Source organism: Scyliorhinus torazame, chromosome 13 (assembly GCF_047496885.1).
Source record: "Scyliorhinus torazame isolate Kashiwa2021f chromosome 13, sScyTor2.1, whole genome shotgun sequence".
NCBI lineage: Eukaryota > Metazoa > Chordata > Chondrichthyes > Carcharhiniformes > Scyliorhinidae > Scyliorhinus > Scyliorhinus torazame.
In genome coordinates this window covers 201,971,514-201,988,610 of record NC_092719.1, presented here as the reverse complement: position 1 = coordinate 201,988,610, position 17,097 = coordinate 201,971,514, and the positions used below count along the sequence as shown (strand labels likewise).

Here is a 17,097-nt window from a genome sequence, read left to right as displayed (position 1 = left end):
CATAAAGCCTAAATGCCCTTGTCTAACAAGAATCTATCAATCACAGTTTTGATATTTTCAATTGACTGATCCCTGGCAGCTATTCGAGGTGAGTATTTCAGATTTCCACACCACTTTGTGTCAAAGGGTGCTTTGCGACATCACCCCTGAATGGTCTAGCTCAGAATTTAAGGTTATGCCCACTTGCTCGCTTGAGGAAATAATTTCTCTCTAACTACCCTGTCAAATCCTTAAACTATTTTATACACCTAAATTAGATCACCCCTTATTCTTCTTTATTCAATGGAATGAAGAACTACCCTCATAATTTAACTCTTTTAGCCTCGGTATCACTATACTAAATCTGCACATGCAACCTCCCCAAGGTCAAAATATTATTCCTAAGTTTTGGTGCCCAGAACTGAATGCAGGATTTGCGTATAAAGGGGGATTTAAGCACTTCAAATAAAATTAATCCTAAAATCATTGAGTGTACTTTGTATAAACATATACTGTGAATTTGTGGAGTGGTTCTATTCAAATTTGATCTTTTCTTTAGATTATATGCCATGTGTGCTTACAGACTTCGGTGCTTGACATTGAAACAAACGATAAAAGGATAACATGCGTGAGCTGGATACAGCAAAACTTGATACATTTATAAAGAACCGTTAACAATTAGTCTATGAGTGCACTGAGGAAGTTTGTTTTTCGAAGAAGGAGAAAATAAAAATCAGTTTCGCTCTGCCTCAATGGCTTGTCTTTTTTTTTTTAAAAGTGTGCCCAGTCAGAACAAAGGAACACTTTGATGTGAAAAGAATGCAGAACATTTTAAATCTGAAGCAAAAACAGTGCTAAAAATAGTAATATCAATCAGTACCTGAAAGGCAAAGAGGGGGATACTCATCTCAATTGTGCTGCTTGATCAGATTTCAACAGTTTGATGGATGGTGACACCCAACACGCTAACCAAACTTCCTCTTTCAAATGTTGGTCAAGTCAGCTGTACATATCCAATATTTTCTTTTATTAAAGATACATTTGAGTACATACCTGAGTATTCAGGGAAGCAGATAGTCAGGGGACTCTTGGTGATCTTCTCTTCAAAGAGGTCCTTCTTGTTGAGGAAGAGGATGATAGAAGTGTCTGTGAACCATTTGTTGTTGCAAATACTGTCAAACAGTTTCATGCTCTCATGCATGCGATTCTGAAAGAGAGGAGATAGGTTTCATGACTGCTTTCCTACTTCCAACCTGGTACAGTGTGCAACATTCAATAAGCAATGCAAAGCCTAGGCAGTACAATCGTATTGCGCTTTCCATGGAGCAGCGTTATTCTTAAACAAGTTTGGATCAGTGATCTCCTCAGAGCCAATATCGGGTCTCAGCCCGGGACTGATGCCTTGTTTTTTTTGGTGTTCGAGGTAAAGGATACTTAATGCTGGGGAATTGCACGCTTTCGACAGCATCAAGCACTCCCAGTTGGTGTGGATTCAGTTTTTCTTGTTCTCGACATAACGTGCACCAACTCGCAAGCTGAGAACACCCCAAACTGTATTGATGAGAGATAGTTTTCATTCTACAAATATCATTACTCCATCTGGACTTCCTCACAGAGAGAAATGTTGTTCCCATCAGTCCATAAGAGATTTGAACCCAGATATAATATTAGGTTCCATCAAAGCGCTTAAACATCTGGAACCCTGATAACTTGTGGCAATGATAATATTCTTCAGAAACTGTTCCCTGAAATGCTCTATAGGGAATCTGTGGTATTGCTATAATACCACAGAAAAGTGAAGTGGAATGGGGAAAAAGAAAGAGAATGCTTCTCTTATATCCAATATGTGATTACATTCTCTGTGGAGATTTGCTGTGCCAGAGTACAAACACAATTTCCTGAGCTTTTCCATCTCAGGAAGAGACCTTACTACAAACGTTTCTAACTTCTCATTTTCAGAATGTTGGGCAAGTGCTAGGAAAACCGTAGTAGTTTTAAAGGATTTATATTTGAATGGGTAAACATTAGAAATAAGGTATACTTTTAGGTGGGTTTAATTTAATGTTTCTGGGCCTGGAAGGAACCTCTAGTTAGATTCATGCTAGACAAGGGTGTTTATAGGTGTGGGGGATTGGGTAATTTACAAGTGTGATAGAGGGAGCTATGGCATGAAAGTACATCTAGTTGTGTGGCAACTAGAGGCCCTTATAAAGGGAAAAAAAACTTTCCGTTGTTTTTTTAGTTTTAACTGGAAGTCAGGGCAGTCAGTGTAAATAGACGACCAGAGGGGGTACATCTCCCACAGCTCTGCTATCGGCAGTTGGAGACAGGGAGAGAGCAAGAAAGCAGCTCTCAAAGCAGTACAATGCAAGAAAGCAATCTCCAGAGGTACTAAAGGACGACTGGTTCTAGAAACCTGGAAATGAAACAGGATAACGTTCATGGGCAGCATAGACAAAGGTGAGAAGAAATTGGCTGGTGAGAAGCTAGTTTCTAACAGTTTCTAAACTAATCCTAAAGGTTTCCAAAGTAATTCTAAAAATTAGAAACAAATTTTTAAATAATTGGGAAGACAGTATTGGCTGGATATCAGAATTTGTCTTAACAGTAGAAGTCAGTCAAGACAAAGAAATCCACCAGTAGTAGATTTGCTGGTAGAAGTGGAGCAGAAGCTCTGTTCACAAGAGTCCCTTGGAAAAAGTGGTCTGGATTTCGGAATGCAAAGCACAATTGTGGGAGAAGATTTTAAAGTATGTTTTTTGGAAGTAGAGTTTTGGAAATCCAGACACTAACTTGGGTTCAGAGTGGAGCGTGTTTGACCACAGCCAATCTTGTGTTTTAAAAAAGTATTGTGTGTTAATGAGACCATTGTACTTTAACTGTGACACCCAAATTAATCTTAATTGTAATTGTTAACCAATTTTTTTGTGTGTGTATGTATGTGGGGGGGGGGGGGGGGGGGAAAGAGAAGGGGAGAAATTAAAGGATTAGTGTATCACAATCCAATTTTTCATGTTTAACTTTTTTTGTTATTAAAGTTAATTGGAGATTCTCTGACTCTGCTCCTCCATGTTTGATTAAAAATCGTCTTTTGGTCCTTTGGATTAAAGCCAAGTGGGAGGAAGAGTTGAGTGAGGTTATGGAAGACAGTCTGTGGTGTGAGGTACTCCAGAGGATAAATGCCTCAACCCTGTGCACGAGGTTGGGGCTGATAAAGTTGTGTATAGGGCACACCTCACAAGGGTGAGGATGAGCCAACTCCGAGGGGGTGGAGGATGTATGCGATAGCTGCGGGGGGAGCCTTGCAAACCATGTTCACATGTTTTGGTTTGCCCGAAGCTGGCGGGGTATTGGACGGAGCATTTAAGGTTATCCCGGGGGTGAGGTTCGAACCAGCGCCATTTTCAGGGTGTCGGGGCAGCCCAGGCTGCAGGCGGGGCAGATGTCTTAGCCTTCGCCTCACTGACTGTCCGAAGGCGGGTCCTGCTCCGCCCTGCATCTCGGCTTGGTGGGAGGACCTGCTGGAACTTTTGACGCTCGAGGAGGTGACGTTTGAGTTGAGGGGGAAGATTGAGGGATTCTACAATTCATGGGCACTGTTTATCTTGCTCTTTCAAGAATTGGATGCTATCAAACATTATCGGGTGTGGAGGGGGCAATGGGGAGGGGTTTGTGTATAATGTTTACTATACTGGGGCTGGTTTAGCACAGGGCTAAATCGTTGGCTTTGAAAGCAGACCAAGGCAGGCCAGCAGCACGGTTCAATTGCCGTACCAGCCTCCCCGAACAGGCGCCGGAATGTGGCGACTAGGGACGTTTCACAGTAACTTAATTTGAAGCCTACTTGTGACAATAAGTGATTTTCATTTAATTTCATTTCACTATGTATGGGATGACCGTAGATTCTCTTTTGGTTTTGTTGTATTTGGAATGTAGGGCTGCTGTTTGGTTTTGTATGTTGAAGGGGATGATGGTTGGGGTATTGCTATTGTATTTGCTATCGTTGGTTATCTTTTGTTTGTTGTAGATTTGACGAAAAAGTGGAAAATGAGAATAAAAATATGTATATTATTTTAAAGTTGGTCTTTTGAGCCAAGGTTCATTCTAGGATCTTCCCGTCCAGTTATAACATTAACTGGGATCGTAATAAGAGACTTGCATCCAGTTCTTGCCTCATGTTTGGGTCTGAGACTTGATCTTCACCCAGAATTAACCACATCTCATTCAATGACAGGTGCCAAATTTGTGGTAAGCTTCTCAAGCGAATTTCAACTTTACCCTTGTAATGAGGTTATCAGACTATTTGTCTGTAACCCTTTGTCATATAATGTGTTTTCTGAAATTCTCCATCATCATTGAACATTTGTGGGGGTCGAGTGAACAGTCAGTGCTCATGGCTCATGTTGGTACCAATGACATGGATGGAAAGATAGATGAGCCCATGCGGGCAGAATTCAGGGAACTAGCAAAATAATTAGATGCAGAACCTCAAAAAGGTAGTAATCAGCAAATTACCCATGGTGCCATGCTTTAGGAAGTTCAAAAATATAAGGATAGTGCAATTGAATGCATGGCTGGGGAAATGGTGCAAGAGGGAAGGCTTACATTCCTGGGGCATTGGGACCAGTTTTGGATGAGATGGAACCAGCACAAGGAGACAGTTTGCACCTCAACGGGACTCTGACCAATATCTTGGTGGGAAGAATTTAAACTAGGTTGGCTGGGAGATGGGAAGCTGGATGTAAATTCAGAAGAAGGAGGAAAGTTAGAAACATATTAGAAGTAAAATTAATGATTTTGGACAGTCATGGAAATATGGCTAGAAAATAGACAAAGAAGTTGTTCACAGGTATATACTTCGATACAGGTTGTCTGGTGAATACGGCAATATTATAGTTAGTGAATAAATGGAGGTCACAGATAGACCTTTGTAAGTATGCTAACATAACTATCAATGAAATGAAAAGTAAGTTGACAGTCCAGTTCTTCGACGGGATAGAGGGGGGAATTAAGAGGGGGAGAGTGGAGAGAAGGGTAGGTTGTATTGGTTAAAGACAGAAATAAATCTGTCAGGTGGGAAGATATTTTAGAAGGCGTATCAAATGAAGCTATGCAAGTCGAACGGAGGAAGAAAAAGGGCAACCACAATGTTGGGAATATACTGCAGATCCCCAAACAGTCAGAGGGAGATAGAAGAGCAAATTTGGAGGCAAATTGCTGACAAGCGCAAACTTTTTAAAATAATTAAGTAACATTAAGATGCAAAGTGTAGATACCTTAAAAGAAATTCAGGAGAACATTTTTTTTAAAAGCTGGAATGTAGAAAGTCCAACAAGGGACAGTTTTGAACTTAGTTTTAGAGAATTAATCTGGGCAAGAAGGGATTTCAGTGGGAGAGCATTTTAGTGGTGGCAAACATTATTCAGTTGGATTTAGTGCAGTTATGGGGAAGGATGACCACAGACAAAGTAAAAGTCTTAGATTGGGGAAAGGCCAATTTTACTGAGCTGCGATATGATTTGGCAAAACCTAGAACAGCTACTAAAAAACAAATCAGTGTCAGTAGTGGAAGGCATTGAAATGAGAGCTAAGAGGGTTCAGAATAAATATGCTGCCACAAAGAAAAAGATTGGGACACTCTAATCTTGATTGAAACCCCCACCCCTAAGGAAAGTAAGGCATGAAAAAATATTGGCAACTCAAGGAAAACTCTAGGATGGTATCTTTGTAAAAGCATAAAAAGCAATAGGGCCAATTAGTGGCAAAAAAGGTAATTTTTGTGTGGATGCAGAAGATGTGGGCATGGCTCTTAGTCAATACTTTGCATCTGTTTTCAGACAAGAGAAGCAGACATTGCAATTGAGGTGGACTATGACTATTGGATGGGATAAACATAGCGAGGCAGGAAATATCAACACGTTTAGCATTTTCAAAAGTGTTTATATCACCAGGCCTAAATGAAATGTAACCCAGGGCACTAAGGAAAATAAATAGCAAGGAAATAAATAGCTGCAGCTCCTACCATCATTTTGAAATCCTGTCTGGCTGGTCATGGTGCCAGAGGACTGCTAATATTGCACTGTTGCTTAAAAGGGGAGAAATAGATAGTCTGTGCATTTACAGTTCAGCCAGCCTAACCTGGGCAAATTATTGGAATAAATTCCGAGAGGCAATATAAATTGTCATTTTGAAGGGCATGGATTAATTAAGAATGGTCAGTATGGGTTTGTCAAGTGTCAGCCACGTCTGATTAACTTGAATAAAAAGTTGTGGTGGCAACAAGGAGTCAATGATGGTGGTGCGGGTGATGTAATCGACATAGACTTCAGCAACATTTTTGACGAGGTTCCACATGGCAGACTGGTCATAAAATTAAAAGCTCATGGGATCCACGGAGAAGATGCAAAATTGGCTCAGTGGCAGGAAATAAAGGTTAATGGTCCATTGGTGTTTTGGAGCTGGTAGGTTGTTTGTAGTGAGCTCAATACTGGATCCCAGACTTAAATGTCAGAGGCATGATTAAGACGATTGGAGATTTTACAAAAATTGGTCATGCGGTTGACAGTGAAGAACCAAACTGCAGACACATTTCAAAAGACTGGTTAGATGGGCAGAAAAATAGCAAATGGAATTCAATCTGGACACGGGTGAGGTAACTCATTTGTGGAGGAAAAACAAAGGTAAAAGAATAAGCAACAAATGGTAGAATTGAGAATGTAGAGGAACAAAGGGACATTGGAGTACGTAGCCACCGATCCCAGTAAAGATTGCAGTACAGGTGGATAAGTGGTTAAGAAGGCCTGTGGGATCGTTTCCTTTATTGGCAAAGGCTTAGAGTACAAGAGCAGGGAGATATTTTGGAATGGTATAAAATACAGTTAGACCACAGATAGTGTATTATGTACAGTTCTGGTCATCGCTCGATGTGATCGCACAAGAAACGGGATAAAGCAGATTTACATAGTGTTGCCAGGAATGGAACAATTTAGGAGAGTAAAGATTGGATGGGCTGGGGACAGTTTTTTGTTTTCTTTGGCGCAGAGGATGCCATGGGGAGAGGATTCTGAGGTATCTGGATCCAATTTCCATTAGCGCACAGGTCTACTGGCGGGCACGGTGACAGTGGTTAGCACTGCTGCCTCATGGCGCCGAGGACCCAGGAACGATCCCGGCCCCGGGTCACTGTCCATGCAGTTTGCACATTCTCCCCTTGTCTGTGTGGGTTTCACCCCCACAATCCAAAGATGTGCAGGGTAGGTGCATTGGCCACGCTAAATTGTCCCTTTTTTGGAAAAAAATAATTGGATACTCAAATTTCTTTTAAAAAGCATACAGGTCTATAATGAGAGGGCACAGGTTTGATGTATCTGTCAAAGGATGAGAGGGGGGAACTGTTTCACCTAGTAGATGGGGAGGGAATTATCGGAAAGGGTGGTAGAGGCAAGAACTCTCATCGCATTCAAATAATATGATTGTGCACTTGAGATGCCATAACCTACAAAGCTATGGACCAAAAATTGGAAGGCAGTATTAGACTTGACAGATATGGCTGACATGGATACAATGGACCAATTGGCTTCCTGTGTCATAAAGCTACATTTCGAATGCAATTGTTACAATGGATTCAAATTGGCTCATTTGAAAACATGCTTGATAGATGAGGATTTGCACGAACCCCACACACAAATGCCAATTATTACCAATTCTTAATGTATCAACATTAATACTGTATTTATTTATTGGGACGAGTTTAATCTGCTGAACTGTCAAGATTCTATGGCGTCTTACTCACCATTTCCTCATCCTCTGCCAGGACCAAGTCATACGCACTAAGAGCGACACAGAAGATGATAGCAGTGACACCCTCAAAGCAATGGATCCATTTCTTTCTCTCAGATCTCTGCCCACCAACATCAAACATTCTGAAAAATAAAATGCAAAAAATGATCACACCCCGCTTTTATTTTGAACATATTTCTTGGCCAGTGAACAATTATCTTTGCCTATTTTATATAAGGACAGGTCTGAAGGATAGGCATTTATTCTTGCAGATCAATATTTGTACCTTACGTGGCTTTTGTTTAAATTATAATCAGACTAAGGCACTGTAATTTTTTAATTTAAACTGCGACCCGTTTCTGAACAAATCCATAGAACCCCTACAGTGCAGAAGGCTATTTGGCTTATCGAGTCCGCACCAACCCCACGAAAGAGCATCCACACTCTGCTCACTCCCCTGCCCTATCCCCGTAACCCCACCTAACCTGCACATCTTTGGACTGTGGGAGGAAGCTGGAGCACCTGGGGGAAACCCACACAGAAGGTGCAAACTCCACATAATCACCCAAGGCCGGAATTGAACCCGGGTCCCTGGCATTGAGACACAGAAGTGCTACCACTGTACCACCATGATACCCATTTTGGTCTGGTGAATATGCAAAGAGGAATATACAATACTGTCTAATGTCCTTGCATCTTAAAATTGCAAAAGAAACACACTCCTGGCTATGAAACGTTGAACGCCCAGGTAGCTTCTGAATTAGTGTTAACATTACAGATTCTCGTGAACAGCGATAATTTTATTTCCAAGCCCCAGTTAGAGGGATGTCAAAGGATGCAAGTTTACAGAGGCAGACATTATCTCTAATAATTTAGCCATCCAAAATAACCTTTAGCGTATTAAAGAAAGCTCAGTGTCACCAATCGCAATTTCTGGGTAATGCAAACGCAGAGCATCACTTCTCAACAGCAAGGGAAACAAACATCTCCCATCAGGATTTATAATCTGACTCATTTGATAGTTCTGTACACAAGGGCCCGTCAAGCTGGGATAAATATTGCAGTCTTTCATCACATCATTGGTTCATTTGTCTCTATTTAGTTTCGCAACACAGCTGTGAGACAGAATCCCATGGAGCAACAATACCTAGGTTACATTTATTCAACAATTCATGTAGTGTCTATAAAGTAGTAAAACATCCCAAGGTACTTAAAATTCAGTTAAATGATGCTTAAAAAAAAGCAAATGAAATACGCCTGTGCTTTGTTATTTGAGTTTGAGAAAGAAATAATACATTATTTTTTATTTCATTTTATGTCTGTGTGTATAAATTTACAACCTGCATAGTTCTGGCTTAAGCTAGAAAAATTGTAACTGTTAGCTTGGTGTTGTTCCATCTATCAAAATGATCAGCAGACTATGGCAGGCATCCCACTCAAGAAAAAGCTCATTGTTAATTCTGTGACACACTAACCCATTCTCTCTTCATGAGCGAGGTACATCAGCTTGCTTGCAAGACCTGCCGGTGAAGTCTGCCTTATGACCGTGAGCATGAATAAAACGAACTGGAGAAACCCACTTCATTGTAACAGCTTGAACACAAAACCAAAGTGGAGATTCGAACCTGGCTGGCCAGGTGATCTGTGGTGATATGCATACATGCCTATCTGTATATAACTGCACAAATGTAGAAAGCGGATCATCAGTACATATATTGACAGTTATGACCTCCTGCCAGGAGGTGGAGCCAGATATACAGCAGGGGCCTGACGAGAGGCGGCAGTTGGTAGCAGGACAGTCACATTTTACAGTAGCTCTCAAGGAACTGAAATATCTTTGTCTGTACATGGGTCTATTGGTTGCCCGCCCACATGTTTAATAATAAATATTTGTTGTAGCTAAACATACATGTTCTATGTGTGTCTTCATGATCAGGAAGTTAGGCTAACTGGAAAGCCTTTGCGTGAATAGGTCGAGTGGATTACGGCCAATCTCACCAGTCGAGATACTGATCAGCACATATATATGGCTGTGACATTTTTAAAAATGCAATGACTTACAGTACCAATATTTTTTTTTCCTTTCCAATTTCCGATCATTTCAGCAACCCTCGGGCAGGATACTCAAATGGTCATTCCTCCAGCATGAACCAAGATATTAAGGGCTACGTGATGCTATCCAACACCACAGCCAATCCCAATCCTGTCCTTGGGCCCATTTTAGAGCCAGCTTTGCCACAGTGATCGAAAGCAGGAAACCAAACAGAATCATTCCCCTCAGTGCAAGGCGTTAAAGCCGTGTGTGGCACCTTACAGTCACTTTAATGCAGATTAACCAACTCTGCGTATGACATGAATTTAGGAATGATCTTTCAGCATAGCACAGAATCACAACGCAGATAGAGGTGGCTATTCAACCCAGCTCTTGCCAACTGTATCACTACATAATGCCATGCCATTTTTCCTTTAAAAATTGAGAAAGCAATATGCAAAGGCGGCTAAGGCACCAGAAAATAAACAGGCCAAATGGAATGCATCACCTAAGATAGATCAGATTTGCATTTTTCATCTGTAATTATATGTTTTTTCTATGGATTTAAATTGAGGAGCGTAGTTGAAGATACATTACTTAATGCTAAGGAATAACACTAGTTTAAATAGGTTGTACGATTCACCATATACACCGGCTGAAAATATCTCAACAATTATGAACAAGATGTTGCACAACACTTCCGGTTACATCAGGGAGAGCCCAGTGCCAAGCTCAGACAGTTACAATAGTGCACGTTGAATGGCAGGCAGCAACCATGGAGCTCCATTGGATATTTTAAAATGGAGCACAAGTGTAGGAGGAAGAAAGCATACGTAGCAGAGACACAGGTTCAGATTGTCCTAACTTAGATGATGCTATCAATCGCTCAATATAACCCCATATGACTTACGTCAAACCCAGCAGGTTATCATGTGTGCCGATCAGATCGGTTACCGTACCTTTTGCTTAATATTACTTCTACCACACTTATTCATTTTGCTGCAAAAATGTGTACAGAATAGATGCTATTTCAGACAAACAAATAAGCTGTTAAGTGTTTATTACAGACAAGTGACATGTGGTTGTGAAGGTAATCAGCAACTCAGTCCTTGGGTCCTGTTGACATTCAAAAACCTTTGAAGTTTCTGCCTCCAAGTCGGTGATGTCATTGGAGCAGCTGAATTAAATTACTGCCAGAGACTGTCGGCAATCTATTGATCAGGTAAAGGAGGTTATCTTTGAAGACTGCATTGAAAATGACACGTTCAAAATGTGCCTGAGCTACCAGTTATTTCTACGATGACTAAAGCAGTGATTCACAGGAACTGTCAGTACCCAAGATAGGCCACCACATTGATGCCGAAGTGCAATGAGGTTATGCACCTCCACAATTTGTGCCAATCAAAAGCTTCATTCACCAAGCAACATGGCCCATCTGAAAAAATGAAAATCGCTTATTGTCACAAGTAGGCTTCAAATGAAGTTACTGTGAAAAGCCCCTAGTCGCCACATTCCGGCGCCTGTTCGGGGAGGCTGTTACGGGAATTGAACCGTGCTGCTGGCCTGCCTTGGTCTGCTTTCAAAGCCAGCAATTTAGCCCAGTGTGCTAAACAGCCCCTATGGGACTCTTGATATGTCTTTAGCTTTAAGCACGTCCTCGTACACAGAATTGTGATGTCACATTTGGATCAAAGCTGTCGAAACATACTTTAAGACATTGGAAATCCAATTTAATTTTTTTTTTCCTCTCAAGAGTACCCAATTCTTTTTTTTCCCAATTAAGGGGCAATTTAGTGTGGCCAATTCACCTACCCTGCACATCTTTTTGGGTTGTGGGGGTGAGACCCACGCAGACACGGTGAGAATGTGCAGACACCACACGGACAGTGACCCAGGACTGGGATTGAACCCGGCTCCGCAGTGCCGTGAGGCAGTAGTGCTAACCACTGCACCACCATGCCGCCCATGGAAAATCTCTATTTGTCCATTTACATTGCACTAGCATTCTGTGCTTTCAGCAATCACGCGAATTAATTTCTTTCTTTTTACTTGAATTTGTCTCTAATTTTCAAACATCTACATGCGTACTTATGTTCAATGGCTATAAGCTGTTTCTAGAGAATAAGTTAGGATTGCTGTGTGAATCTTCAGGAATAATGGGCATTTAAGACTGGAATTTGCAAGCACATTTATTTTCTCTTGGTCTTACAAGTTGACTGAGCTGATAAGAGGAATGAGGCAGCCAGAGCAGTTGGGGTGGCAGGATGGCGTTTCACCTTACTTTATCTCGTGCCCAACCTGGTGTGCCCAACCTGGTCAAGATCATTGCCCTAACCTGGCCTCAAGCAAATCATAATCACCAGAGACAGGTTATGAGACAATTGCACATGACGCATTGTTAAAAGTTATAGTAGTGCTGCAAGCAGCCCGCGTTATGAGCTGTCAATGCATTTTAGGATCATCAATCCACAACATTAATTCTATTGGCATAGGGCAGCAGAGTGTTCAAATTGTTAACATGATGCCAACAAAGCATGTGGAGGGAAACATAATATCTGACAAATGTAATATTACTACTTTACAGAACACGAATATAGTGCAAATAGAATCCAGTATTAAATTCCCATTGAAGTACATAATAATCAGATTTCAGCTAAGTGCTGACAAATTAAACACCCCAAAACTAATACCTAATTTGTAAAGACAGGCTCACATGGGTGTGTGTGTGGGGTGGGGGGGGGGGGGGAGAGAAGAGAGGCTGCTCATGGTAACAATGGGAGGAAACAGACATTTTTCAGCTGAAATGCAGGGACAGGCTGCGAGAAATCACGGCACCACCTTTGGAGGAAGACAGTACCAGTCAGCATTCCCCATTGATTTATAAATTCTCATACTCAGATAATGGAAACAGCCCCTGTAAACATTTAACAAGCCGACACGTGGCATTGCTGCATCACAGCGCCAGGGACCCGGGTTTGATTCCGGCCTTCGGTGGCTGTATGGAGTTTGCATGTTCTTCCAGTGTCTGTGTGAATGAATGAAAAATGAATGAAAATCGCTTATTGTCACAAGTAGGCTTCAAATTAAGTTACTGTGAAAAGCTGGTACGGAAATTGAACCGTGCTGCTGGCCTGCCTTGGTCTGCTTTCAAAGCCAGCGATTTAGCCCTGTGCTAAACAGCTGGTTCCCCCCCACCGCCCCCCCAGGTTTTCTGGATTCCTCCTATAGTCCAAAGATGCATAGGTTAGGTGGGGTTATGGAGATAGGGTGGGGGAGTGGGCCTAGGTAGGGTGCTTTTTCAGAGGATCCATGCAGTCTCAAGGGGTTGAACTGCCTCCTTCTGCATTGTAGGGACTATATGACTGTAAACATCATCTTGCCAGGAGGGTTGCTACAACACCTCCAGTAGTAGTAATTACAGCATAAATTTACTGAGACTTGAACATAGGGATTCAATAGAAAAAGTTGACAAGAAACACAGAGGCTATATTTTATTAACCAAAAGTGAGGGACATGTAAGTATTTGCCTTTCACAAATTCTTAAAAATAACCACACTAAGATGGGGCAAGGTCTATTAGACACTGTCCCATTTTAACTTTCATGAAATTAAAGTCTCTCTTTCCCGCCTGTAACTTCCTCCATCTAAAATGGAGGACGTACCTTATCTGAATATAACAATCTATGATCAAACACACACACCCGGAGGGAAGGGACAGCAAGGGAACAGACCGAGCAAACAGAAAAATAACTTTCAAATCCTTTCCACCTATCAGATTCAGGAATACATAGGACAATCCCAAACTAAACAAGAACGGGTGGTGCAAACTATGAGAGTAAGTGGAAATTCAATGCGGAATTTCTCAAGCAGACTGGGTTACCGAGCACGACTGATCATGGAAAAATGTTAACAGTGAAAGGTCCATATTTGGTCATGAATAGCTGCCAAATTCACCTAACTCAGATTTGCACGTCTTACTCCATCATTGAAAAAACTTTCCGGTGAGTAGTTTCTAATTACAAGGCTGCTTGAAAACTCAAGGGCCAACATTAGTCAAATCACATCTATAAATTAGACAATGATTATTTCATATAAATAACCTCCTGTTACACATTGAATGTTAATTGTATATTAATGGTGTTTAATTGTGCGCAGGTGATGGATACTAACTGTGGATCCATTTGTGTTTTTTAAAAATAGGAACAGATCAGAACGGTGGTTGCTGGATTAGGTGATGCATGTTTGTAATGTGTATCACCGTAAATAAATGCTTATGGAAGCTCCAGTGCTATCCTTCACCACCAGGCTTTCCAGGATTGAACATGCCTGAAACATCTATTCTGCCAAATACAATCAGTTCAAGTGCAGTCTGTATTTAGGAGTGTGTAAAAATTTGAAGAAAGGTGTTCAAGTAAGCACAATTTCCCCATTGCTGAACATACTAATTCCAGGGCTGAGGAACTTCAGTTATTTGAAAGATTACAGAAGTTGGGGTTGTTTTCCTTAGAGACGGTTGAAGGGGGATTTGATAGAGGTGTTCAATATTATGAGCTGTCTAAATAGAGTCAATGCAGAGTAACTATTCCACCGGTGGAGGGGTTAAAAGCCAGGGAATACCTATAAATTGAATGGTAAAAAAGAATTAACAGTGACAGGAGTAAAACGCTTTTTAAGTCAGCAAGTGACTGGGATCTGGAATCCACTTCCTTAATGTGTGGTGGAGGCAGATAAAATCTTGGCTTTCAAAAGGAAATTGTATATTCAAGAGGAGAATCAATTTAAAGGGCTGGGGGAAGAGGCAGCAAGCAACATGGAAATAGCCGAGTTGCTCTTGTGGATGGCTGGCATTGGCATGATGGGTTGAATGGCCTCCACCTGCATTGTGATCAATCTGTGAGCCAGTTGGACTGTGGATCTGTGTACTAGAGGAGCCCTGCAGCACGACAGTCAAAGTCTTATCTGCAATGGTTTTCCTTCCTGCCCCAGCATTCTAACTTCTGTTCTCCCCCTCGGGTTCTATCCTTTGCCATACCTGCCTTCCCATTTCTCATTTACTTTTTTTAAATAAAATAATTTTTATTAAAGGTTTTCATAAAATATCAATAACAAAATAAAAAAAGAACCCAACAGGGTTAAGTACAAAACACAATCTTAAAAAGCAACCGCCCAAATCCCTCCCCCGCTGTACATAAATAATAAATTAACATTAACACCCCGACTTAACACAACAGGTGTATACACCCCCTCAGACCCTCCAGTGTAAATAACGTAAACAAAATAAAGCAAACCCCCCCCCCCCCCACCCCCGAGCTGCTGCTGCCATTGACCAATGTCTATCGTTCTGCCAGAAAGTCTAAGAACGGTTGCCACCGCCTAAAGAACCCTTGTACCGACCCTCTCCAATTTAATGAACCCTGCCATATCACTGATCCAGGATTCCATGCTTGGGGGCCTCGCATCTTTCCACTGAAGGAGAATCCTTCGCCGGGCTACCAGGGACGCAAAGGCCAGAATTCCAGCCTCTTTCGCCTCCTGCACTCCCGGCTCCTCTGCCAGCCCAAATATTGCGAGCCTCCAGCCCAGTTTGATCCTGGATCCTACCACCCTAGACACCGTCCTCGCTACGCCCTTCCAAAATTCCTCCAGCGCTGGGCATGCCCAGTACATATGGGTGTGATTTGCTGGGCTCCCTGAGCACCTAACACACCTGTCCTCACCCCCAAAGAACCGGCTCATCCTTGTCCCGGTCATGTGTGCCCTGTGCAGCACCTTAAACTGTATGAGGCTGAGCCTCGCGCACGAAGAGGAAGAGTTTACCCTCCCTAGGGCATCTGCCCACGTCCCCTCTTGGATCTCCTCTCCCAACTCCTCCTCCCATTTACCTTTCAACTCCACCACCGTGGCCTCCTCCTCCTCCTGCATCACCTGGTACGTTTCCGAGATCCCCCCCCCCCCTCCCCCCCGAGAGCACCCTGTCCTGTACGGCGTGTGGCAGTCGCCGCGGGAATTCCACCACCTGCCGTCTGGCAAACGCCCTTACCTGTATGTACCTGAAGGTGTTCCCCGGGGGGAGCCCGTACTTCTCCTCCAGCTCACCCAAGCTCGCGAACGTCCCGTCCACAACTTTCGTATCCCTGCCCTGTGCCACCCCGAAAACCCTCCACCTGTTCTTCCTGGGGCGAACCGGTGATTCCCCCGTAATGCGGTCCACGCCGAGGCCCCAACTTCCCCCCTATGCCGCCTCCACTGCCCCCAGATTTTGAGGGCAGCCACCACCACCGGGCTCGTGGTATACCTCCTTGGAGGGAGCGGCAGCGGCGCCGTTGCCAGCGCCCCCAGACTCGTATCCACACAAGACGCCGTCTCCAGCCTCTTCCATGCAGCCCCCTCCCCCTCCATCGCCCACTTGCGCACCATCGTCGCATTGGCGGCCCAGTAGTACCCACAGAGGTTGGGCAGTGCCAGCCCCCCCCTATCTCTACTCTGCTCCAGGAACACCCTTCTCACCCTCGCGAGTCCCTCGCGCCCACACAAACCCCATTATACTCCTGTTAACCCGCCTGAAAAAAGCCTTCGGGATAAAAGCGGGGAGGCACTGGAACAGGAACAAAAACCTTGGGAGCACCGTCATTTTGATTGACTGCACCCTACCCGCCAAGGACAGTGGCAACGCGTCCCACCTCTTGAACTCCTCCTCCATTTGCTCCACCAGCCTTGTAAAGTTAAGCCTATGCAGGGCCCCCCAACTCCTGGCCACCTGGACCCCCAAATATCTGAAGCTCCTCTCCGCCCTTTTTAGTGGGAGCTCGCCAATCCCCCTCTCCTGGTCCCCTAGCTGAACTACGAACAGCTCGCTCTTCCCCATATTGAGCTTGTACCCCGAAAAGTCCCCGAATTCCCTAAACCTTCCTTTAATTGAATATTGGGAAGACCAACGTCATAGGTTTTGGTCTCTGCTACAAATTTAATCCCTTTCCCTGCTAATTGTTCAAGGCTGAACCAGTTTGTTTACAACTTTAGTGTCATACCAGACCCCAAGATGAACTTCCAACCACAATTTAATGTCACCACCAAAACCACTTATTTCCACCTTCGTTATATCGTCTGACCCATACGGACCTACGAATTAGGAGTACACTGTTCAGTCTGCTCCGCCATTCAATAAGAATGGTTGATCTGATTGTGTCTTCAAGTCTAATTTCCTGTCAACCTCTGATAATTTTCAACTCCCTCATCAATTAATTCAACGTTAAAAATAACCATTAACACTGTCTCCACATCTCTAAGGAAGAGAGTTCTGAAGACTCA

The 17,097-nt window shown here is 43.0% G+C and overlaps 1 protein-coding gene across 1 annotated transcript in view; it reads right to left on the bottom strand.

The window, feature by feature from the left end:
- The window catches only part of LOC140388538 (guanine nucleotide-binding protein G(i) subunit alpha-2), a 248,176-nt gene that overhangs the window by 24,072 nt on the left and 207,007 nt on the right, over positions 1-17,097 (bottom strand). The window contains exons 6-7 of the mRNA XM_072472910.1: positions 7,772-7,901; positions 1,033-1,186 (exon numbers count right to left, since the gene is read on the bottom strand). Coding sequence (XP_072329011.1) covers positions 1,033-1,186; positions 7,772-7,901 — 284 coding nt within the window. The remainder of the gene's footprint in view (positions 1-1,032; positions 1,187-7,771; positions 7,902-17,097) is intronic.